Genomic DNA, 24,032 nt, shown 5'->3' with positions numbered 1-24,032 from the left:
CCAGAAAATAGGACTCTGCTTGGTAGAAATAAACAGTACGCTTTCAATAGTTTTAATTGGAGGTGGTTTACTGGTATTAGCCAGAGAGGTGGCACAGAAATGCAATGTACTGAAAAAAAGGGCAAAAAAACGAGAACAGCTTTAAAAATAAAAATAATATGTACAAGCGAGATTCTCATCCAAAATGTAGATGTTGAGCAATTTGGCCATACTAAAATTATTAGTATCAGTCTAACCAACCATAACAGAGTAAAACAATGAGAAATACAAATTATGACGTTAGCAGAGTATAAAACACATGTAGTGAAGAAATACACTACAACAACAATCCTTACAAGTAATCTTCTACGCCACTGTGCTGCATGCCATGAGACATTTAGCACCGCTTCTAGTCCTGTCATCATGGCTCATCGTACATGTGTACCTGATCTCAAGCAAGATAAATGTACTAAGTAAAAACATTCAAAAAAATGTACATTTCTAGTCATCAACACATACTTGAATAAATCACTTTTGAAAACATGTAATGGAAAAACACCTTCACCAGAAACAGTGCATTCTGGGTACACAATGATTTCTCTATTTGTCCTATACTGACAACTCTTCCCTTCCCTTTGATCGCTTACGAATCTTGTGCAACGAATCCTTTTTTCTCCTAATGAACATCACTATAAGCTTTCATAACATTTCATACAATTAAATGACATTATCACTTCAAACGGTTTTTCAAATCAAACAGATACAATATGATAATTCAGTCCCTTTCCTTCAGTGAAACATGATTTGAACCACATACTGGTTTGCAGAATTAATTTGCCTGGAGAGAGATTCAATAAATTAACACGGAATTCAATAAAACAATGTCAGATAAATCTCATCAAATAATATTTTACTGGCCTTGTATTTCAGTCAGGTGCAACAGTCATCCAACAAAATAATTAATAAGGGTGGTTAAAACATTTAGCATTGTTTCAAATTAAAATGTGTCTTTTCCTCAGCAATATAGTCTGTAAAGTGCACTATAAAACCCACTATAGCGGTCTTGCAGTACATTGGTGTTCAGGTCAGGGTCACCTGTCTCTTTACACCAAAGGCTTCATACATATTGATGACTAACTACGGCTGCAGGTCCCGTCCTTGAACATGTCATCATCCCATCCAGAGGAGGAGAAGGGAATAAAGGACCAAAGAGTGAGTAGCCTTCCCTAAAAATACAGTACATAACGGTGTGCACGTTTCAGCCTGTCTGTTAGTGTGTGTCTCTGTCATAAACATGATTCAGAGGACAATCATAATGTTCAGGGCCCCCCAGGCACAGTAAAGCACAATTAAACCATCGCCGTCCCTCAGTCATAGGGTCATGCAGACCCAATTCAACAATAAATCAAAACTGCACCATAAATAAAACTCCTAATTAGTAAAACATATTCAGATATACAGTACGTTGTGCAAAATCAGTTTCCTCTCGGAAAGGACAGCTAGCTATATTGTTGTATTAGTCATGAATTAGCTAGCCATATGAATGGAACTTGTTAGCTATAAAAACCCAATGAACTGGTATATTAAATATTAATGTGCGATCTACAGCAGTTAGTAAGTTGTACTGTACCCGTCTGAATTTAAATGCACCGAAGTGCCACATCCTACAGAGGACAGTGTAGTCTAAGGTCCGATCACCAAGAAGACATCCTCCCACTGGAGGATCTGAAATAGAGAAATAACCAATCTATGTCAATGGAATTGAGATTACTTCAAAAGACAAAAACATCAAACCCTGAATGACGCACAAACACTCACTCTCTCTTCAGTCGCAGCAGCAGAAGAATGAACAGGAGGATGCCTCTGGGCCACGGAACTTTCCAGAGCAAGGTGTATCAGTACACTCTGCTATGAAAGCATGCAGGTCTGTGATGTGCATCGGCTCCTGGGTTTGGGCCTGTAGAGAGACAGAGTGCTTCGATAAAAATGACTGTAAAGAATCCTCTTCCATCCTACTTCCGGTACATTGCACCCTTTCTCCATATGGCACTCATCAACACTTCATCTTTTATTTTAACGTCAGTAAATCATCTGTCCTGCATTTCTCCATTCACTCCTTCCACCCACCATCCCTCATCCTCCACTTCTATCAGTCCCCTCATCCTTCATCCCTCCCACAGTACCATGATGGCATCGTAGGCTCCGGTGATGAGCGCAATGAAGAGGGAGAGCACCATGTAGATGAAGAGGGAGATGAAGGTGTAGAGGTAGACCTGGCTGAACACCCACACCATCGTGCCACTCTTCTGCATCTCAGCAAATGTCACAAACATATCGTCCCCGTTGATCAGAGAAAACAGGCACTCGGACACCATGGACAGAGAGCGGAACTGCAGGAACAGAGGATGAGTTGGTGTATTAGAACACATTTATTTTTCACAGTTTCAGCAATTTGTGATATTTCTTATGAATAATAAAAATACACAAATACATGTGTGCATCCTGTCCATGACCAAATACCTTGGTATGGTAAGGACCCAGCACGATCCAGCCACAGAAGCAATAACCCAGGTATATGGCAGCTACACAGAGGCAGAAGCGGATTACATTAGGGAAGGCAGCCCGCAGCGTCACAATCAGGATCTGAGAATGAGGAAGAGAGAAAATGTAAAACAAATTTACACATGGGAAAGAAAAAAAAAAGAAGTGGGAAGTGACACAAAACCTCCCCAGAAAGCCATTCAACTTAAATGTCAATGTGTGCATTTTTGTGTGACTGATTATGTCACTCACATTGTACTTCTGGAAGAAACTGAGGTAGCGGAGGACTCCCACCCACACCAGCAGAGTGGAGGTACCGAGCAGAATCCCACACACATCATACAACGACATGTTCTGAAGGACAGAGTCATTTAAATTATTTGTATTAATAATGATATTATTTGCTCTGTCTAATTCTAAAAGTGGGGGGACTGGTGCAGGCCTGGAAAGATATGAAACTAAAAGCAATGCATTGTTCTGTATTACCTTGGACTCTATGCCAATCTTGATGAAGCTGCCGGTGATGGTGAGCAGGTCACTGATGATGAGCAGGATGAACCAGCCGTTAATGAACTCCATCCTGTCTGCCCAGCACACACTGTGATTCAGTCTGTGTCTGAAGAACTGGACATACTCCTGTCAGAAACACAGAGATGGGACAGACAAATGAACAGAATAAACCAGCGGTTCCCAAACTAGGTGTCATGACACTATGTGGGGTCGCCTGATATGACCTTGCTGTTTCAACTGTTCTGCCTGCGGATAAGGAACCCTGACCTGTTCACCTGACGTGCTACCTTGTTCCGGACCTGCTGTGTTCGACTGTCGATCTACCACACCTGCTGTCTCGAACTCAGAATGATCAGCTATGAAAAGCCAACTGAGATTTACTCCGGAGGTGCTGGCCTGTTGCACCCTCTACAACCACTGCGATTACTATTATTTGATCCTGCTGGTCATCTATGAACATCTTGGCCATGTACTGTTATAATTTCCACCTGGTACAGCCAGAAGAGGACTGGCCACACCTCAGAGCCTGGTTCCTCTCTAGGTTCTTGCCTTTCAAGGGAGTATTTCCTAGCCACTGTGCTTCTACATCTGCATTGCTTGCGGTTTGGGCTTTTAGGCTGGGTTTCTGTATAGCACTTTGTGACATCGGCTGATGTAAAAAGGGCTTTATAAATACATTTGATTGATTGATATGAAAATGGGGTCGCAAGCTGACACCTACTCATGTATGTTTGTAATAGTGTGTTATGTGAAAGTGAGTTTGTATTATAAATTGTATTTTAATGTTAAGGACTCTTGGAAGATTAGTCCAAATGGGGACTAAAAGAGATCCTAATAAAAATCAATTAAATCAAGGGTTTTTCTTTATTTTTACTATTTTCTACATTGTAGAATAATAGTGATGACATCAAAACTATGAAATAACACATATGGAATCTTTGAACACCCTTGGCATTCTCTCAAGCAGCTTCATGAGGTAGTGATAAGAGAATTATGTTCTCCAGGTACATCACCCAATCTAATTATATTACTCTCAGTCTGCAAACCAGAATTTGTAAGATCCTGGTCGAATGAAACAGACGGAGGCCCGGCTAAATAGACAAAAAGGTATATTCACGGAACGTTCTGAAGTCAAGAATACCTGGATTGCATTTCAATTAACAGGTGTGCCTTGTTAAAAGATCATTTGTGGAATTTCTTTCCTTCTTTTTGCGTTTGAGCCAATCAGTTGTGTTGTGACAAGGTAGGGTGGTATACAGAAGATAACCCTATTTGGTAAAAGACCAAGTCCATATTATGGCAAGAACAGATCAAATAAGCAAAGAAAAACAGTCCATTACTTAAGACATGAAGGTCAGTCAATGTGGAAAATGTCAAGAACTTTAAACATTTTTTCAAGTGCAGTCGCAAAAACCATCAAGCGCTATGATGAAACTGGCTCTCATTTGGACCGCCACAGGAAAAGAAGACCAAGTTACCTCTGCTGCAGAGGATAAATTCATTAGAGTTAACTGCACCTTAAAAATTGCAGCCCAAATAAATGCTTCACATAGGTCAAGTAAGAGACATCAACAGTTCAGTGTAGACTACTGAAGGACATGAATAATAAGAAGAGACTTTCGGCTTTTTCGATTTTTGGTTCCAACCACCGTGTCTTTGTGAGACGCAGAGTTGGTGAACGGATGATCTCCGCACGTGTGGTTCCAACCGTGAAGCATGGAGGAAGTGGTGTGGGGGTGCTTTGCTGGTGACACCGTCTGATTTATTTAGAATTAAAGGCACACTTAACCAGCATGGCTCCACAGCATTCTGCAGCGATACACCATTCCATATGGTTTGCGCTTAGTGGGACTATCATTTGTTTGTTAGTCTTGTGAAATCCATAGATTAGGGCCAAATTAATTTAAATTGACTGATTTCCTTCTATGAACTATGGGTAAAATATTTTAAATTGTTGCATTTATATTTTTGTTCATATAAATTACAATGTCAGCCTTGGTCTTACATGTTGTAGGATGACTCCTCTGAGGATGGAGCGACCACAAAGCAGCAGGGACAGCAGACACACTATGGCCACCAGCACGTCAAAAGCCTCCCGTGCATAGTTCTCCGCTATAGGAGGAAGAAGAAAGGGGGGTTGTTTGAATGAATTAAGTCAGGGAGTGAAGGGAAGGAAGAGGCAAACAGCTAGTAAGGAACAGCAGGAAAGAAGTGAATCAATCTCAAGCAGTACCCCCCCCCCCCATCCTCGCTCTCTCACCATGTCCCCACACGTTGGGGTCTTTGCACTTCTTGATGGAGGCATGGTTGAGCAGGCTGATCTTCACTCTGCCGCTGTGAGCCTTGTTATCCAGGACAACCTGACAGCAACCACAATACACACACACTGTATACTTAGCTACAACACAAATCCTGGCTTTATAACAGCTGTCTAAGATAACGTGGGCTGTGTGGGGCTGCAGTGTTTCCCCTGTGTTTGTTTTCAGCTGCAGTGGAAAAGTTGAGCGAAGGGGTGTGTCGTACTAGTGGGCATGGCCAATGGCATGGTTTTAGAGGCCCTCCCCTTGGCCACGGAGACAATTTTGCTGTTTTAAAGCTAATTTTCTGCAATTCTACACATTTCGCCATGGTTTACGCCGTGTTCTTATGCCATCGGAGTGACTCAAATTATAACAAAAACAGTGGGGGCCACATGCCATGACTGCCTAGTTTCTTTTTGGTGATTGTTAGTTCTCAAAGATTCTTATTTCTAAATATATTGCGCCATCCTATATTTTCTACATACATTATATCTGTATTTAGTCGCTTAAGTTTAAACTGAAAACATTTTAAAACATTTGTGGAGGCCACAATTTAAATGCATATAGGGGAAACTGGGCTGTTCAAGGGAAATTAGTAGGTCATCTCACCATAATAGCAAAGGTGTAGCAGTCAGGGATCTCATTGTTGATGATGGTCTGGATGTTTATGGCCTTCAGCTGGAACTGAATGGTCACATTGATCAGCCTGGAGACCAAGAAGAAGAAGACGAGAGACAAGATCCAGTAAGAGGAATGCATCCATGTAATCTCAATAGAGAAGTGATATTACCCAGTAATGTTCCATGTTGATATGTAATGCATTACATAAGCATTACCATAAGCAATATATTAACATTAGGACTGACAAAATGACAAAAATGGGCTAGAATAAAAGGGGGAGAGGGAGCAAGGGACACCATTGTGGGTCTCACTTGTGAAACTGGAGAGTGAAGTTCTTGTAGTCACTGTAATCAGGAGAAGGAGGGTCTGGTAGTGGGTCCACACCAATGCAATCTGAAAAAGACCGAAGGATGGAATAAAAGCAAGTTGAGAGAGAGTAGGAACAAAAACAGAAATCAATGAGATGTATTTCCAGAAGCATCTTCACAGAGTAATCTTTTGTCTTGCCCATTCACCCTCTGAATGGCTCACATACACAATCCATGTCTCCTCCCCTTCATCTACACTGATTGAAGTGGACTAAACAAGTAGCATCAATAAGGGAACATAGCTTCACCTGGATTCCCCTGGTCAGTCTACGTCATGGAATTAGCAGGTCTTCCTAATATATTGTACACTCAATGTACATTTGACACTTGCAAGTATTCTGTTATTCACTTTTTTTCCCCAAAGCCAATGGAAAATACTTTCACAACTTCAACATTTTGAAATACTAAGTTATCTTAACTACTTCTGTTTAGTTGCCAACCTTGACCTAACCACTTTTGATAACATGTGCCAAAACACATTTAAAAAAACTGTGCCAATAAACCATCTTTGTGAAATCAGCAGGTGAATCGAACAGAAGACGTCCATTTGGCCAGCTCTCTATTATTTTGCTGATGTTAGTGGAAATAGCACTTATATGGTTGATGCTTTTATGGACAGGATCTATTCTCAGCACTGAAAGTAGGGCACGGTTAGAGGGCAACTCTTGACATATGTGGAGCTTTGAGTCAATAACAGTTACTTCCTGACGGGCCAAAGACAACTGGCAGTGGATTGAAAAAAACAAGACCAACAGACTGACCTCAAATACATGGAGGTGGAATTTGATAGACAACTTAATGAACAGAAAAGGGAGAATGCGGCCAGGGTACCGTTAATAACTTTCGGGTCGATATCAAAGGTGTCGTTGATGGGGTCGATGATGCCCCTCTTGTAGTACCGCTGGCACAGAGAGAGGGCACTCTCATTCACACCCTCACCCCATACATATGCATACCGCCCCACTGATGTCTGTGGTAGAGCCAGGAACTGAGGAAAAGAAAATAGAAAGGATGATATATGGAATAGGTAACATACAGTTATACTAATAGAAAGACATCATAGACACAGACAAGGAAGACAAAAGATAATTTAATAACAAGGCATTACATAGAACAAAATGAGAGGGTTGAGAAGTCACTCATCTGCCGGTCTCTGATTAGTGTTGCATACTGAGATACTAGTACCTGATCTACAGCATAATAAATATGGCTATAGAGTTCACTCTGTGTGTGGATTGCCATTGAAGAGCCATCCCGGTAGTCTTTAAGGAAAAGGTGTTTGAAGGATGCTGTGTTCTCTTCCTTGAATGTCACCACCATCTGGTTACTCAAGCCAAACAGGACTAACTAGAGAAGGGAGTGACAGGGGATTAAGGGTTAAAACACTGAAAAATCAACAGAAGACCCATCATGAATACCAATTCTTCAGTTCAGTAAAGGCTAACCTGTACAGTGACAATGAGGATCTTGAGCAGCTGCAGGACCAGTTTAAAGGGCTTGCGGCCTTTGGCGTGGTACTTGTCACAGGGACTCATGAAAAAGTACTTGAGCTTCCTCCGCAGTGCCTCCTCCTCCTGCTGCTGTTGCCTGAGCTCTGAGCCTACCAGACCGGTGACCCGGGGGTTCCCGCTACTGAGGTCATCGGACCTGTAGCTGCTCACAGGTGAGAACAGCTCATCCTTCTCTGAGAGAGAATCAATGACAGACATGAGTTTCTACATACAACATAGGGAAGGCATATTTGAAAAGAGCACTCATAAGCTTGATATTGCTGCTGAAAAAAAGTAAGTGGGAAAGCGATGTGGTATTGTAATTTTACTATAATTATATAATTCAAGCATGCATTGGATCAGGTTTGATATAGCCCATTCAATAAAAAAAATAGAGAACCCTTGACTTTCCACATTGTTATGTTAGCCTTATTCTAAAATTGATACGTTTTTTTCCCCCTCAATCTACCCAATATAACCCATAATGACAAAGCAAAAACAAGTTGACATTTTGTAGATGTATTAAAACAAAAACTGAAATATCAAATTTACATAAGTATTCAGACCCCTTACTCAGTACTTTGTTGAAGCACCTTTGGCAGCAATTACATCTTTGAGTCATCTTGGGTATGACGCTACAAGCTTGGCACACCTGTATTTGTTCCGAAGCCACACCTGCGTGGTCTTGGCCGTGTGCTTGGGGTCGTTGTCCTGTTGACAATGACCCCAAGTCTGAGGTCTGGATCAGGTTTTCATCAAGGGATTTCTCTGTACTTTGCACCATTCATCTTCACTCAATCCGGACTAGTCTCCCAGTCCCTGACGTTAAAAAACATCCCCACAGCATGATGCTGCCACCATCACCATGCTTCACCGTAGGGAGGTGCCATGTTTCCTCCAGACATGACGCTTGGCATTCAGGCCAAAGAGTTCAATCTTGTTTCTCATGGTCAGAGTCATTTAGGTGGCTTTTGGCAAACTCCAAGTGGGCTGTCATGTGCCTTTTGTCTGGCCACTCTACCATAATGGCCTGATTGGTGGAGTGCTGCAGAGATTGTTGTCCTTCTGGAAGGTTCTCCCATCTCAACAGAGGAATTCTGGAGCTCTGTCAGCTCTGCTCTCCCTGACCAAGGCCCTTCTCCCCCGATTGCTCAGTTTGGCTGGGTCGATTCTCAATTCAAGAATGATGGAGGCCACTGTGTTCTTGGGGACCTTCAATGCTGCAGAAATGTTTTGGTACCCTTCTCCAGATCTGTGCCTTGACACAAACCTGTCGCGGAGCTGTACGGACAATTCCTTTGGCCTCATTGCTTGATTTTTGCTCTGACATGAACTGCCAACTGTAGGACCTTATATAGACAGAAACATGTTAAGGATGATCAACGGAACTAGGAAACAGCTCAATTTCAAGTCTCATAGCAAAGGGTTTGAATAGTTATGTAAATAAGGTATTTTTTATTAACTGAAATACCTATATTGGTTAATCTTACCAGTCTCATCATTGATTTGATTTAGGGCTACTTATTTAGGCATTTTAAGGGTTTTCAGTGTAGTTGTCTAATGATGGTTAGGCATGTTCACCTGTTTTCTTGAATCTCTATGATCAATAAATGTTTTTCTTGAGTGTACTTTTAACAGAGCTGAGATATACCTCAGTGCATTCACCCAATTACTTACAGCCTGCCACCTATCACGTTGTTTCAGATCAACACAAGTGCCTAGGGAGGAGGGAGTAGGGTTTCTTCTGGACAGGACATGGCCCAACTATAGTGTTGTAACTAGCTAAATAATGACATTAACAAACACTGAGCATGAAAAACATTAGGAACACCTCTTTTCATGACAGACTGAGCAGATAAAAGTTATGATCCATTATTGATGTCACTTTTTAAATCTACTTCAAAATCAGTAGATGGGCTACCCAGACCCCTATTTGTTTGCTGCTGCTACTCTGTTTATAATCTATGCATAGTCACTTTAACTACCTACATATTACCTCAATTAGCCCGACTAACCGGTGCCCCTGCACATTGTACCGTTACCCCCTGTATATATAGTCTCGCTTGTCATTTTACTGCTGCTGTTGAATTATTTGTTACTATATTTTCTATTTTACATTTTTTACTTCCAACACTTTTTTTTTTTTTACTTCTTAAAGCATTGTTGGTTAAGGGCTTGTAAGTAAGCATTTCACTTTTAAGGTCTACACTGGTTGTCTACTCACCTACATCTCAAATCAAATTGTATTTGTCACGTGCCGAATACAGGTTAAAGAAGGATTTTTAAGCCTTGAGACATGGATTATATTTGTGACATTGAGGGTGAATGGGCAAAACAAAAGATAAGATCCTTTTAAACCACATTATAGTAGTAGGTGCACAGGTTTGAGTGTGTCAAGAACTGCAACGCTGCTGGGTTTTTCTAAGCTCAACAGTTTCCCTTGTGCATCAAAAATGGTCCACCACCCAAAGGACATCCAGTCAACTAAAGAAAGCATTGGAGTCAAAATGTTCCAGCATGCCTGTGGAACAATTGACACCTTGTAGAGTCCATGCCCCAACGAATTGAGACTGTTCCGAGGGCAGAAGCAGGTATAAATGAATGAGGAAGGTGTTCCTAATGTTTTGTACACTCAGTGTATATTGCTAAGAATGAGAAAGTAGGGTGACTCTCCTAGCAGGTCTGGAACCCAGGTCTCCATTACCAATGACGAATGCCCTAACCACTGTCCCAATAATGATATCTCTGATAGGCTTAAGCAATAGGGCGAATGCAATTTGAAGTAAATATCACCTCTTAAAAGTACTCGAGAAAATCTATTTTATTGATCATAGTGATTCAGGAATATCATTAAAACAGGTTAACATGCCCCACCAACATTAAACCACTACACAGAAAGCCCTGTAAATGATCAGCCGATGTCCTGACAACTGATACAGAAATGTTTTTGCTACATTCCCATGACACTTGTCTAGAACATTAACTTATGTTCAGACAATATGGCAACCATGTTCTGAGTATGTTTGGTGGGACAATGATGGAATATTCTAATAACCCTCAGAAAACTGGACACAATCATTTGTATTGTATTTAACTAGGCAAATAAGTTAAGAACACATGTTTATTTTACAATGACGGCCTACCCGGCCAAACCCTACCCTAACCCAGATGACACTGGGCCAATTGTGCACCGCCCTATGGGACTCCCGATCACCGCAGGTTGTGATACAGGCCGGGATCGAATCAAGGTCCGTAATGACGCCTCTAGCACTAATAGCAAATAGGCCTTGCAAGGGATACAGTTATGGAAACATGGTACTTCACTTCCATATCAATAAATAATTTTCCAAAAATAAAAAACTTCAATTAATACACCTTTATAGGGTTCCCACACAGCCATATTTCCATGTTAAAGTGCTTGTTTACGACCGAGGTGAAGTTGGTTTATATTCGGACATTCGCCAAAAGCTATTTAAAATGGCAAAAATCAATAACTTATTCATTGTCACAGAAACATAAAAATAGATATGGTTTATTCTATACACGTCTAACATAATTTTACAACCTTTGTTTTGATGGAAACAAAATCTTTCAAATGCAATTTAAAGCTATATAAATCAATAACTAATTCACCATTTCTCACAGAACCATCAAACTAGGTATGATTTATTCTATAAAATGTCTAGCATACTTTTACAACTTTTTTGTTGTTGTAAAAATTCCAGTTTTGATTTGATAGAGGGCATGTATTCCATCTAGAGTGTGTGTGGTCAAAGTCCTAACGAGTCTGTTATACCCTATTAGAAGGGGCCTGGCAGAATGTTCTGCATCTTCAGTCATCTTAAATTAAATTACATTGAAAAAACTACAGGATGAAGGGGTCAGGCCTGACTAACAAAGACGACAGGTGGATGGATCAAGAAGACCAGGACATTCCACAGTGGAGATAAGGAAAACTAAGAGTGAACGATAACATTCACTACCATTAAAAAGTTTGGGGTCAATTAGAAATGTCCTTGTTTTTGAAAGAAAAGCAACATTTTAGTCCATTAAAATAACAAATTGATCATAAATACAGTATAGAAATGGTTAATGTTGTAAATGACTATTGTAGCTGGAAAAGTCAGATTTTTTTATGGAATATCTACATCGGCATACCGATGCTCATTATCAGCAACCATCACTCCTGTGTTCCAATGGCACGTTGTGTTAGCTAATCCAAGTATATCATTTTTAAAAGGCAAATTTATCATTAGAAAACCCTTTTGCAATCATGTTAGCACAGCTGAAAAATGTTGTTCTGATTAAAGAAGCAATAAAACTGTCCTTTAGACTAGTTAAGTATCTGAAGCATCAGCATGAGGGTTTGATTACAGGCTCAAAATGGCCAGAAACAAAGAACTTTCTTCTGAAACTCGGCAGTCTATTCTTGTTCTGAGAAATGAAGGCTATTCCATGCGAGAAATTGCCAAGAAACTAGATCTCGTACAACGCTGTGTACTACTCAATTCACAGAACAGCGCAACCTGGCTCTACCCAGAATAGAAAGAGGAGTGGGAGGCCTGGTGCACAACTGAGCAAGAGCACAAGTACTTTTGAGTGTCTAGTTTGAGAAACAGGTGCCTCACAAGTCCTCAACTGGCAGCTTCATTAAATAGTACCCGTGAAACACAAATCTCAATTGTGAAAAGGTGACTCTGGGATGCTGGCCTTCTAGGGCAGAGTTGCAAAGATAAAGCCATAACAAACAAAAGCACTAATATAAGAAGTGGACGGTACATGTTTTGTTTTTGGGCTAAATGTATACATTATGATTTGCCTCTGAACTGTATGTGAACCCCTCTGCAATCTACTGGCACTAACCATTGAAACTAGGACTTCAACCAGGCTGTGCCTATGCTATTTGCTCCCTCTCTTTCAAACTGCGAGCACAAAATTAGTTTTTTCCCCACAAAAGATCATGAAAAAAATATCAGCTGGCCCAAAATCAGCTCTACATAATTCAGCAGGGAAGTATGCAACTACCACACATTATACCAGTGGAGAAACTATGTCACCTACATAGGTATTACCATATCCCGTTCAATTCAAATTCATTACGGATATAACTATTTACAAACCTTTTAAAACATCCAGAAAGACAGTGGTCTTAGAAGGGTATTTATACTTTAAAATCCATATTTTGTGTGAATGGATGTGGATGAAAGAACTCTGCCATTGTTTTAATGTCCTCGTTTAATATTTTTTTTCTTTACCTCCAACTCTATATATCCAAGTGAGCCTATGAGGAACTTGTGGATCAGATTTACCATTATACCCATTGATCAAACGTATAACAGACAGACACTGCTCAAAATGAGTTGTTTGTGATATCTACACTCAGTTGCCAGGTTCACCACCCTATTCACGAAAATAAATTGCTCCTACATACACCAAGTCCCATGGTCTTGGCTTGCTACACACTAAAGCATGCAGAGAAGTATTCAGGTATTCTGTTACTGTTTGTTTGAACTTTAGAATGTGCAAAATGACAGTCTGACTTTTGTAACTCAGAAAGGTTCCAGAACTTGTACTGACTAATAAACTCCAACTGTGCTTAATAACTTGAACAGTCTCTCCTTTCCCAGTTTCATCAACTGTTTTGAATTCACGCTGTTCCAGATGCAAAGGTAGTTGTACCTAATAAAGTGACCACTGACTATAGACTTTCCGTAATGTGTTCTGGGAATACCCGGGGTATTAAACATTTGCATTTAAGTGTTCAACAGCTGAATCTATTACCTCAGGAGATGGTACCATTCAGCTTGTCTGGGGATGACAAAGGACTTGAACAAAGCTAAAATAGAAAATGATTGGAAGGGGCCTCTTAGCTGTTAAATTAGAGACATAGAAATAAGTGAATTTTGTGCCTTGTAACTACTCTAAAATGTGGAATTGTTGCACTAAAAATGCAAACATTGATTTGGCATAAAATGTAAGATTACAACTTTATGTAAACAATGTTTACATAGTCTAACTTTATATAGAACAAATTGTACTTGAAATTAACATTTATTTAAAGTTATTGCAAATAAATGCATATTTTCACTTTTCTGGAACAATCACTGAATTAGTTATTGATTTCTTCATCTTTAAATGCAATATTTTAGATTTGATGTATTTCTATCAAATCAAAACTGGAATTTCTATTCAAAGCAAAGGTTGAAAAGTATACTAGACATGTATAGACTAAATCAAACCTAGTATGATGATTATGTCATAATCAGTGAAAACGTAGATTTTTTACATTTGTAACATTTCTTTTGGCGAATGTCTGTTGAATATCTGTTGAATATAAAACCAATTTTACCTCGGTTTGTTTACGGAAGTCGGAGGCGACTACCTGTGCTAATTAGCTATCTGCGTCTCCCAACACATGTGTGGGAACAAGGACGCCACAAACGTGTTGTAACTGAAAAATATTGCCGGCTGCAACAGTTAGAACAGGATACAGTATGTGTATATTTGGAATTTGTTAAATTATTTTGGTGATATGAAAGTAGAAAGCTTAATGTTTCTAGAACCGTACCACAATTGAGGATCGATTCACGTTTAGATTGCTTATTTGGCTGCCAGAGTCAATTCGCCTCTGAAAATAACATTTAGTATATTCTTGGGCGAGGTACGATACAGCAATGGAAGCATTATTGACATACAATTAGCCTGTTATGATCATATTGCGATGCTAGGCACTCACAGATGACGCAGTCTTCCCATTTAACACTATACAACAAATACATTATCCTTATGAAATGTGTTATTTTATACACCTTTAGGTTGACCAAACTCGGCCCTCGGGACCCGTGGTGCATGTTTTGCTTCTTCCCTTAACAGTACACAGCTGATTTAAATCATCAATAACAATCAACATCAAGTCGTGATCATTTTGTAGTGTTTGGGCAAAAACCAAAACGTGCACCCCTTGGGGTCCCGAGGACCGAGTTTGGTAAATGCTGGTCAACTTTAAAAATGAGGCTTAGACTGATAAATGGAAGTACATGACCAACCTGTACCGTCTTGGATGCAGTTACAGTTCGATGATGCCATGGCGATGCTTTGCAGGACATTAATGAATTCCTACGAATAATACAATAAGAAATTCATAGAAATATTAGTTTAGGACTGTCAGAAAACTAAACATTGAGGAAACAAATTACAAGAGAATAGGGACGCTGCGCTCCACAATCACAAAGTCGCAGCTTCCAATAGTCACATGACAATCACCATGTGACATGTTATCTGGATATGCCTTGATGGTCATTGGTCTCAAAATATCTCATTCGTGATAGCGTTTGTGGCCCCACCCATTGCATTGATAGTCAAACGATCAAAGCTAGGCTGCGTTCAGTACAACGGAAACGGTCTCATAATGAACGACCAGTTGAAAAACGGGGAGGGGTTATGGGTTCAAAATGTATCCGCTGCCCTTTAAATGTCACTAATTTCTTTCAAGCTACACTCCGGCACACCCACCGTAAGGAGCAAATGTACGTTACACCCTGTTCAAAAACGTACAAGGAAGTATAGGGAAAACGTGTAGATATAGCGTTTTCTAAATTTCTAAAATGTATGTGTTAAGTTCAAATTGTTGAACGTAGCAAACACATTGAACACACCCCTGGATTCATCGATTTTCTACATATGATCGATCACCTGATCTTTAGAATTACTCAGCAAGTCTTAATATCATTTAATCGCTAAAATGCTTACACACGGTGATAAACAGTAAAAGTATTTCAAACATGTCTAGATAGAAACAAATAAAGGTGGAAAATGAAACTACACCTACAAACCTGAGTCAGGACATTTTTGCCAACATAATGCTCTATGGAAATGACCACTGATAACTTTCAAATTTCACATATTTTGAATAATAGCTTAAAATATCATTTGTTTAGGGAACACAATGCCAGTCTTTAATTGCACCATGTTGAACTCAGTTGGAGGGTAAACCATTGCACATATTGATGTATTATACTGCAGCCCATATCGTCAATGTGTTGATCCTTTGTGTGATTCCGAAATGTCTTGGGATATCAAAAACAAAAGAGATGACATTCACATACATCCTATCCAGTCTTGAGAGATGGTTTAAGATACACTGTCAGTGAGAATGTCAAAGTCATTAGATAAGGGTTGACTGACTGAGGAGATTCACAAGAAACATAGACCTTTATAAATGTCATCTCATATGGACTCTTCTTGGACCAAATAAATACAATAGCTCAGAATTGGGATAAACATTATAATCATTCATTCATATTTACTCTCTCATGTGGTGATATAGACATCCTGTTTCACTTCCCAATATACTGTATATTCACAACTCAATAACTCATATGCAGACTTGCCTACAGAACAATAATTCACTCAGTCCACATCTCACATTACTGGCTTGTTAACTCGCCAGAGCATATTGAGACCTAATAGTGATAATGATGATCAACTTCATCACTCTCTTATTCTATCATGTGTACACCAACACTCTCTCATCTATCTGCCATCCAGGGCCTTGTCTCTGGCTATCACAGCTTCATCAAACTTGATCATGAGCGTGGTGCCCTTGTGCCAGTGGGCTGTGACCTTGGCAGGGAAGCCACTGTGTGTGAGAATGGCCTCTACAATGCCAGCGGTGAATGCAGCACAGTTTAGTGTGCTGTTCTCCTTGGGCACAGAGATGTAAGCGTTGATCAGTGGCTCCTTCTCTATGATGTAGTAGGTCTTGTCATCATCGTTGGCCTGCTCCAGCTTGTCTGCCTCCTTACCGAACATGGCTTTCCATACTGACACCTATATGAAGCAAATTGAAAATTATAGACATGTACTTATGCATGGGCATAATGACAAGTGTTACACCTTATAAGACTTACATATGCACTTATCTACCTTAAGCCCATGCAAGCACGTACCTTGACAAAGAGCAGTATGTTAAGCACCTTGGTCTCCCTCTTCCCATTCTTCTCCCTCAGCACCAGCACGTCCAGCATACTGGCGCCAACGCTCTGACCCATGTCTGCCAAGCGTTGCTGCAGCTCGGACACAGAGTACACGCGGCTCTGGCAGTACTGCACCATCTCAGAGAAGAGCAGTGCAAAGGCACTCACACTGACTTCAGTCTTGGGACGGGTTAGAGGCCGTTCCAGGATGTTTGACTTTCCTCTCGTGAACCGAGTGTCCATTTTCTGAAAGAGAATGATCTGTAAATAGAAGTAAAATAGCCTGAAGTGATAATATGCTAGCCATGTCAATTCCAAATTAACGCCTCACCACTACCCTAGGCAGGTGAAGATCTGAGAGAATTAGCTATAGATAGATAACACTTTCAACTAGCCTAGGGGGCAGGATCTTCAACCACAATGTGTAGCTATCCGTCTTTTAACAAGTGAGTATTTTTAAAAAATGTTTTTGTTGTTGTAGATCTTAACAAATGCCTATGGTGGTAGTATGGCTCACACCTCTCGAATTCGTCACAGCTCGCTGTGTAGTCACGTGCCTCGCGCGTAAATCAGGTGAAAGAGGTAGGGCCTATGGGGGTTGTTTTGGGATTCAGGTCGCCGCGCCTCAAAAGGGCCAGCTTCGGCGCATGTGCGGGCTGTGGCAATCTTTACCTGCAGTACATATGCAAAGAGATTAGCCAACGACGATTCCGTGAATTAGGAGGAGCTAACTGCGTTGAAGAAACAACAAAGTGGCTGCTAGTGCAGACGAAAGGGGAAGATAAAGTATATTGGATGCTAGCGTAACTAGCCGGCTAATGTAGCTGCTAGCTAGTGCAAATTTAGTTAATATTGTCAAGCAAGCTAGCGAACTCACTCGACGACAGAAAGGCCAGAACTCAGTCATTCAGAATGTTAACAAGCTAACATTAAACATCTTTATTTATATAGTTCATTATTCTTATACAAGGACCTAAAACCACTTACCGTGCTTCAATGTTTTTAGCCTGCTGTTGTGTTGGTGACGTCCTGTTCGGGTCACGTGTCTTGTTCTAGTAAAGCACTGATCTGTGAACAGCAGCGCATGTGCTCATCTGACACATACCTGTTTCCACATGTGTAATCTAAATGACATGCTTTGAAAACGTTTTTAAAAATGCAAGATTTCCTAATGTCAATTGCATGGTTAAAAAAAATATTCCTGTTAAATGATGCATGGGAATTTCCTTTGTGAGTTCTTGCTGTGTATTTCTAGGGCCATTTGGAAAAGGAACAAGTACATGCTTGCATTCTCATGCGTCACATACCTTTCAGTGATTTAAAAGATACTGTTACCTAAACACAAAATACAATATGATGCTGCTGTACAGTACTTTTTAACAGAATTTTGTTTAATATTGAGATATTATGAAACAACAGTCTATACAAAGTACTCGAGGAGAAGAGGAAAATAAATTGCAGACCTAAAGGTTGTACTTGTGACAGTGGTGTAATGCAATAATGTAAAAAATGAAATGTTTAAATTCAGAAAGACCTTGAGCCATAAGGACAAACACACATGTACACACACACTTACCTAACAGTTGCCAATTTCCCACACCATGTCCCTCAAATGACTCAAATTAACCAGCACCGTATCTGTTTGTACAGTGGTTGCATAATCCACTTGATGTGTTTTCCTTCCTATAAATGTTTCAAGGTAGGCGATGCAATGCATAATACATGTCAGGAGCACAGGGCGTCGAAGACTCAATGATTTCTCCAATGGAACCGCACTGGAAATGGTGTCTGACCCTTCTTGTGGTCTTGGTCAGTGCTCACACTGATACCAAAGGTAACTCAATCTGTTTGTGTTCACATTTTTCCAATTTATTTAGAGGTCGTGAGCAGTCAAACTCTTTTCGAGAGAGAGAAAGAAAGTCAGCAAGGAAATGCATTACAGCTACTTAGAGGAAGAAGTTGCAAGAAAATGCTATTTTAGGAAATATAGGGTGCAGTTATTAATACACTGTACAAAACAGTATGTAGTTTCTGTTTATAGAAAAGCGATGCTGAATATTATCAAATGTAAACAAGTGTGTTTTTGATATCAGTCACATTCTCCCAGCATATGGATGACTTCATCAGAGTGTTGGAGCAGGTAGAATACAGAAACCCTGGACTGGAGCCTGTAAATGTGTTGAGAGGCCTGCGCAGGGCAGCTGGTCTCAGAGATGAGTTCATGCAGCACTTCTTGGGCACTATCAGGGAGGACAGCACCTCAGAGGCACCAGTTATGGACTCCAATCTCTCAGATTTCATTGGCAGAGCTGTGCGCCATCAGGTGACAGAGAGAGGTAGAGAGGAAGGGGTTGTCCTTACTGCTGATGGCACCACGGTTGCTATGAGCCCAGTCCTTCTGGGTATTGAAGCTGGGCTAGTGTCTAAGACGAGGTGTCAAGTCCGTGGCCTGTACCCCCTCACTCTGGCTAGGAACTTGGGTCTGTCCTTCCAGCGCTTCCATAGCTCTCTCCTCTCCCAACGCCTGGGCCCTGATGGCTGCTGGGATGACGTGACCTCGCCTCAGGTCTTCACCCTCTCCGACAAGCCCTCCCTCGCCACCGATGCCCTGGTTAACGGCGGTATGGATGGTGTGATTCTAGGGATGGAGGTCTCAGCTCAGTCCCAGCGTCCTCTCAAGCTGAGCAGCCTACTGAGGACGTACTACTGTCATCGTCTTGAGGGGGAAGGACTGGACACTGCTCCTCGTCTGATCAGCCGCCTACGCAGGGAGAACTTCAGAGAACTGGCCAGGCCCCCCCTCCTGCAGAGGCAGGTGGTGAGATCCCTGGTCCTACAGAGGAGACTGATCGACCACTCTACGATGTTGTCACAGGAAAAGGAAGAGCTGACAGCTGTGGTGAGGGAAGGAATAAAGGAGTTTGTCCACAGATACATGGGTAAGTAAACCCCACTGCAGAGGGAGACAGTGGAGATACAGAGGGTTACTGTAGTCCAGGGAAAGCTAAAAAGGATAGGTCAACATTTATTGGAATAATTTTGACTTTGATCCAAGAAAGCACAAATAGTAACAATAATTGAGACATGGTGTTATTGTTGAAAAAAGGAGTGGATAAACATGTTAAAACTCAATATCTCTCTGGATCGCCCTACCTCTAGACTGTCCAGCTATTATCCCACGGTGTCAGTGGGGGGCTGCACCATATCGGGGCACTCCCACCCCCCTGTCACTCCCCCTCTCGTCCATGTACATCCACCACACATACCAGCCTGGCCAGCCTTGTCTCACCTTTCAGCAGTGTTCTGCAGACATGAGGTCCATGCAACGCTTTCACCAGGATGACCGGGGCTGGGACGATATTGGATACAGGTATGTGTAGTACATAGGTCTTAGGATATACAGTGCCTTCAGAAAGTATTAATACCCCTTGACTTAGGTGATTGAGTCCAGGTGAGTCCAATAATCGCTGATGCGCATGATGGGGGGGAGGCAGGTGTGCGTAATGATGGTGGCAGGAGTGTGTAATGCTGGGGAGCCCGGTGCCTTCGAGCGCCAGGGAGGGGGAGCAGGAGCAGGCGTGACACTAAGAGCTTTGTACACCTGGATTGTACAATATTTGCACATAATTTTTTATTTTTTATTTTCAAGCTCTGTCAAGTTGGTTGTTGATCATTGCTAGACAGTCATTTTTAAGTAATGACATAGCTTTTCAAGCTAATTTAAGTCAAAACTGTAACTAGGTCACTCAGGAACATTCAGTGTAATCTTGGAAAGCAACTCAAGTGTATATTTGGCCTTGTGTTTTAGGTTATTGTCCAGCTGAATGGTGATTTTGTCTCCCAGTGTCTCCGTAGTCTATCAGGAGACTAAACCAGGTTTTCCTCTAGGATCTATTCCATTACTTTTTATCCTAAAAAACTCCTCAGAGCTTGCCAATGACAAGCATACCCATAAAATGATGCAGCCACCGGCCATACTTGAAAATATGAAGAGTGTTACTCAGTAATGTGTTGTGTTGGATTTGCCCCAAACATAACGCTTTGTTTTCAGGACATTAATTACATTAACTTTCCACATTTTTGGCAGCCTTATTGCAAACAGGATGCATGTTTTCTAATATTTTTTATTCTGTACAAGCTTCCTTCTTTTCACACTGTCATTTATTTTAGTATTGTGGAGTAACTACAATGTTGTTGATCCATCCTCAGTTTTCTCCTATCACAGACATTAAACTCTGCAACTGTTTTAAAATTGGCCTCATGGTGAAATCCATGAATGGTTTCCTTCCTCTCTGGCAACTAATTTAAGAAGGACGCCTGTATCTTTGTAATGACTGGGTGTATTGACACACCATCCAAAGTGTATTAATAACTTAACCATGCTCAAGGGGATATTCACTGTCTATATTCACTTTGCGAGGCATTGGAAAACCTCCCTGGTGTTTGTGGTTGAATCTGTTTTGGAAATTCACTGCTCGACTGAGGGACCTTATACAGTAGATAATTGTATGTTTAGGCCGGGTTACAGAGATGAGGTAGTCATTCAAAAATATGTTAAAACTTCTTCGGAATCGGTGTCCTGTCCATGGGATGGCTGAGCTAACGTACAGTAGGCTAATGCGATTAGCATGAGGTTGTAAGTAACAAGAACATTTCCCAGGACATAGACATATCTGATATTATCAGAAAGCTTAAATTCTTGTTAATCTAACTGCACTGTCCAATTTACAGCAGCTATTACAGTGAAATAATACCATGCTATTGTTTGAGGAGAGTGGCCAATTTTGAACATGAAAAGTTATTAATAAACAAATTAGGCACATTTGGGCAGTATTGATACAACATTTTGAACAGAAATACAATGGTTCATTGGATCAGTCTAAAACTTTGCACATACACCTCTGCCATCTAGTGGCCAAAATCTAAATTTCACCTTGGCTGGAATAATACATTATGGCCTTTCTCTTGCATTTCGAAGATGATGGTACAAAAACGTTGTTTTTTTTTCATTGTATTATCTTTTACCAGATCTATTGTGTTATGTTATCCTACATCCCTTTCACATTTCCACAAACTTCAAAGTGTTTCCTTTCAAATGGTACAAAGAATATATGCATATCTTAGCTTTAAATTTTTCGGCAAAAATGGGGGAAAAGGGGCGGATCCTTTTAAACACTATTATTGCACACGGAGCGAGTCCATGCACCTTATTATATGACTTGTTAAGTACATTTTTACTCCTGAATTTATTTAGGCTTGCCATAACAAAGGGGTTTAATACTTATTGACTCAAGACATTTCAGCTTTTCATTATTAATGAATTTGAGAAAATGCCTAAAAACATAATTTCAGTTTGACATTATAGGGTATTGTGTGTAGTGACACAAAATCTACATTTAAGAAATGTAAAATTCAGGCTGTAACACGAGAATGTGAAAAAAGTAAAGGGATGTGAATACTTTCTGAAGGCGCTGTACAGTTGGACACTACACAGCCTCCCCGTAAACCACAATGCTTATGTAATGTGTCAAGTTTGAGTATACAGTATGTGTGTGTGTCGCTCTTATAATTAGGAGTTAGAATTTAGCCACTGTCCAATGCTTCTGGGAATTGTTGTTTACCAAGCAAGATGTGACTTGATGATGAATCACTCATGATGAATGACTCATCCCTTGCCAATGTTTTTCTCCAGCTTTGTGGCAGGCTCTGACGGGTACCTCTATGAAGGGCGTGGGTGGCACTGGCAAGGGGCCCACACTAAGGGCTATAACTCCAAGGGCTACGGGGTGTCATTCATCGGTGACTATACCTCCAGATTACCATCACAACAGACCATGGAACTGGTGAGAGATCGTCTGGCATCCTGTGCTGTGGGAGGCGGGCGACTGGTCGGCAACTTCACCCTGTATGGCCACAGACAGCTGGTTAAGACTTCCTGTCCTGGAGACGCCTTCTACTCAGAGATCACAGGCTGGGAGCACTTTGGGGTAAGAGAGTATGTACAGTATGTACAGATGTTGGATCTTAATTTGATCACCCTATTGGAGGATAACTTTCCTGCAATGCAGGACGTTTAACATTTGTAGTGTATTTGAGGTTTACAAATGCTTCTGAAGTTTGCATTTTCCACTTTGAAATCTCAGACTTGATTTTTCATTGCAAAAAATTTATCAACCCCTAAAAAATATTAATTAATTATAATCCACATAAAAATTCAAATTTCCTGTTGCTGCTGGATTATTTTCCTGCTGTAGCAAACTGACTAAAATTAAGAGCCTACACCTGTGTGTATATGTATATGTGGGGATTATAAGGCTGTTATTAACAATGAATAGGCCTATGTGTTTTTGTTATTTCATGTCTAATGGTCTTATCTATCCACTAACTTACTTTCATTCTTTCCATTTTCCCCAGGAGGTTCAAAACTGAAGATAAGGTGAAAAGTGGAGTGATTAATCTTGACCAGTATCACAGAATAAATATTTCATATCTAAAATGCCAGTGTTGCCTTTTTTTTTATCAACAAATGTTATATATGACTTTCTGATAGCTGCTCTGATAGAGCTGATCTGAATAGGTCAGGAAATTATGTTGTCAGTTTTGCGTCGGCTCCAATCAGTCAATTGACAGCTTTTATTATTTTTCATTACGTACACCTGGTCATCTTGGTGAGACACCCGCAGGGAGTGGGGTCACGGCCAGGGGTGCCAATTGTACAGCGCACCTGGAGCAGTTAGGATTAAGTGCCTTGCTCAAGGGCACAGCAACAGATTATTTCACTTTATCTGTGCTGGTATTTGAACCAGCAACCTCTAACTGGCCCAACGCTCTAACCCTGCCCCTTTGTGCATAATACACAAATTGATGCAGTTTGTGATATGAGAAATTCTATAGTTCAGTTCATGGGCTGAAAGCTAGGTCTTCATAAATCTACATTGTCATAGGTTTAGTACATAATCTGATTGTTGGTCACAGGCAGCTCACTAGTGTCACCTACTGTAAAATGTAAAAAATAAATGTAAAAGACAGAAACAAAGATTTACACATTTTAGTACACTATTTGTGATATTGTTCTGTTTATCATGTTGAATCATAAATACCAAAAAATACTAGTGCATAACATCAAACACACATTTTACCATTGCACTTTTCCAGTGCAATGCAATCAACTTGAATTTGACCGCAGAAGTTGAACTTGAACGTTTGCTCTAAACTCTTTTCCGCTGTCCAACACTGCGATCAAGCTAT

At 40.6% G+C, this 24,032-nt stretch overlaps 4 protein-coding genes across 14 annotated transcripts in view; 1 reads left to right on the top strand and 3 right to left on the bottom strand.

The window, feature by feature from the left end:
• LOC109893489 (mucin-17) overlaps positions 1-1,704 on the bottom strand; it is a 36,218-nt gene extending 34,514 nt beyond the window's left edge. The window contains exon 1 of the mRNA XM_031834501.1: positions 1,610-1,704. The gene's annotated coding sequence lies outside the window, so the exon portion shown is untranslated. The remainder of the gene's footprint in view (positions 1-1,609) is intronic.
• LOC109893490 (mucolipin-1) lies at positions 37-15,403 on the bottom strand. 7 transcript variants are annotated; one of them, XR_004211318.1, is made up of 15 exons: positions 15,073-15,403; positions 14,856-14,925; positions 7,765-8,003; positions 7,505-7,666; positions 7,151-7,307; positions 6,263-6,344; positions 5,940-6,036; positions 5,291-5,390; positions 5,036-5,142; positions 3,007-3,156; positions 2,773-2,874; positions 2,500-2,622; positions 2,107-2,369; positions 1,798-1,936; positions 37-1,704 (listed from the first exon to the last, which is right to left on the bottom strand). XR_004211318.1 is itself a non-coding variant. In XM_031834509.1 (15 exons), the coding sequence occupies exons 1-14, from the start codon at positions 15,073-15,075 to the stop codon at positions 1,805-1,807; spliced, it is 1,731 nt and encodes a 576-aa protein (XP_031690369.1). In that variant the 5' UTR covers positions 15,076-15,403; the 3' UTR covers positions 37-1,704; positions 1,798-1,804. The 7 variants fall into 7 exon arrangements, 6 of the variants coding, with proteins under 6 accessions (XP_031690369.1, XP_031690370.1, XP_020342313.2 ...); XM_031834509.1 differs by having other exon boundaries at positions 2,163-2,369; XM_031834510.1 differs by having other exon boundaries at positions 2,163-2,369; positions 14,862-14,925.
• A 120-nt stretch (positions 15,404-15,523) lies between these two features.
• LOC109893493 (trafficking protein particle complex subunit 5-like) lies at positions 15,524-18,457 on the bottom strand. Of its 5 annotated transcripts, none has more exons than XM_031834514.1 (4): positions 18,361-18,457; positions 17,772-17,852; positions 16,758-17,045; positions 15,524-16,638 (listed from the first exon to the last, which is right to left on the bottom strand). In XM_031834514.1, the coding sequence occupies exons 3-4, from the start codon at positions 17,025-17,027 to the stop codon at positions 16,342-16,344; spliced, it is 567 nt and encodes a 188-aa protein (XP_031690374.1). In that variant the 5' UTR covers positions 17,028-17,045; positions 17,772-17,852; positions 18,361-18,457; the 3' UTR covers positions 15,524-16,341. The 5 variants fall into 5 exon arrangements, with proteins under 5 accessions (XP_031690374.1, XP_020342319.1, XP_020342316.1 ...); XM_020486730.2 differs by lacking the exon at positions 18,361-18,457 and adding an exon at positions 17,304-17,456 and having other exon boundaries at positions 17,772-17,861; XM_020486727.1 differs by lacking the exon at positions 18,361-18,457 and adding an exon at positions 17,304-17,456 and having other exon boundaries at positions 16,758-17,030; positions 17,772-17,861.
• Positions 18,458-18,478: 21 nt separating this feature from the next.
• Positions 18,479-23,280, top strand: LOC109893492 (N-acetylmuramoyl-L-alanine amidase-like). Its single transcript, XM_031834512.1, has 5 exons — positions 18,479-18,618; positions 18,878-19,723; positions 19,944-20,154; positions 22,477-22,771; positions 23,199-23,280. Exons 1-5 carry the CDS (start codon positions 18,507-18,509, stop codon positions 23,211-23,213), a joined length of 1,479 nt encoding a protein of 492 aa, XP_031690372.1. The 5' UTR covers positions 18,479-18,506; the 3' UTR covers positions 23,214-23,280.
• Positions 23,281-24,032: the final 752 nt, after the last annotated feature.

The sequence above is a fragment of the Oncorhynchus kisutch genome, linkage group LG10 (genome assembly GCF_002021735.2).
Source record: "Oncorhynchus kisutch isolate 150728-3 linkage group LG10, Okis_V2, whole genome shotgun sequence".
Classification (NCBI taxonomy): Eukaryota; Metazoa; Chordata; class Actinopteri; order Salmoniformes; family Salmonidae; genus Oncorhynchus; species Oncorhynchus kisutch.
The sequence above is the reverse complement of the archived record's forward strand: the minus strand, read 5'-3'. Positions and strand labels throughout refer to the sequence as shown.

What these genes read in the sequence shown, in the direction of transcription:
- LOC109893490 (XM_031834509.1), bottom strand. An exon ending in GTTTCTTCCAGAAGTACAAT is followed by an intron (nt 2,623 to 2,772) that starts GTGAGTGACATA and finishes CCTCATTCTCAG; the next exon opens with ATCCTGATTGTGACGCTGCG. An exon ending in TGGGTCCTTACCATACCAAG is followed by an intron (nt 2,370 to 2,499) that starts GTATTTGGTCAT and finishes CTGTTCCTGCAG; the next exon opens with TTCCGCTCTCTGTCCATGGT.
- LOC109893493 (XM_031834514.1), bottom strand. Translation starts at nt 17,027, where the DNA reads ATGGACACTCGGTTCACGAGAGGAAAGTCAAACATCCTGGAACGGCCT. An exon ending in ACATACTGCTCTTTGTCAAG is followed by an intron (nt 16,639 to 16,757) that starts GTACGTGCTTGC and finishes TGCTTCATATAG; the next exon opens with GTGTCAGTATGGAAAGCCAT.
- LOC109893492 (XM_031834512.1), top strand. Translation starts at nt 18,507, where the DNA reads ATGTCAGGAGCACAGGGCGTCGAAGACTCAATGATTTCTCCAATGGAA. An exon ending in GTTTGTCCACAGATACATGG is followed by an intron (nt 19,724 to 19,943) that starts GTAAGTAAACCC and finishes CCCTACCTCTAG; the next exon opens with ACTGTCCAGCTATTATCCCA. An exon ending in TGGGACGATATTGGATACAG is followed by an intron (nt 20,155 to 22,476) that starts GTATGTGTAGTA and finishes GTTTTTCTCCAG; the next exon opens with CTTTGTGGCAGGCTCTGACG.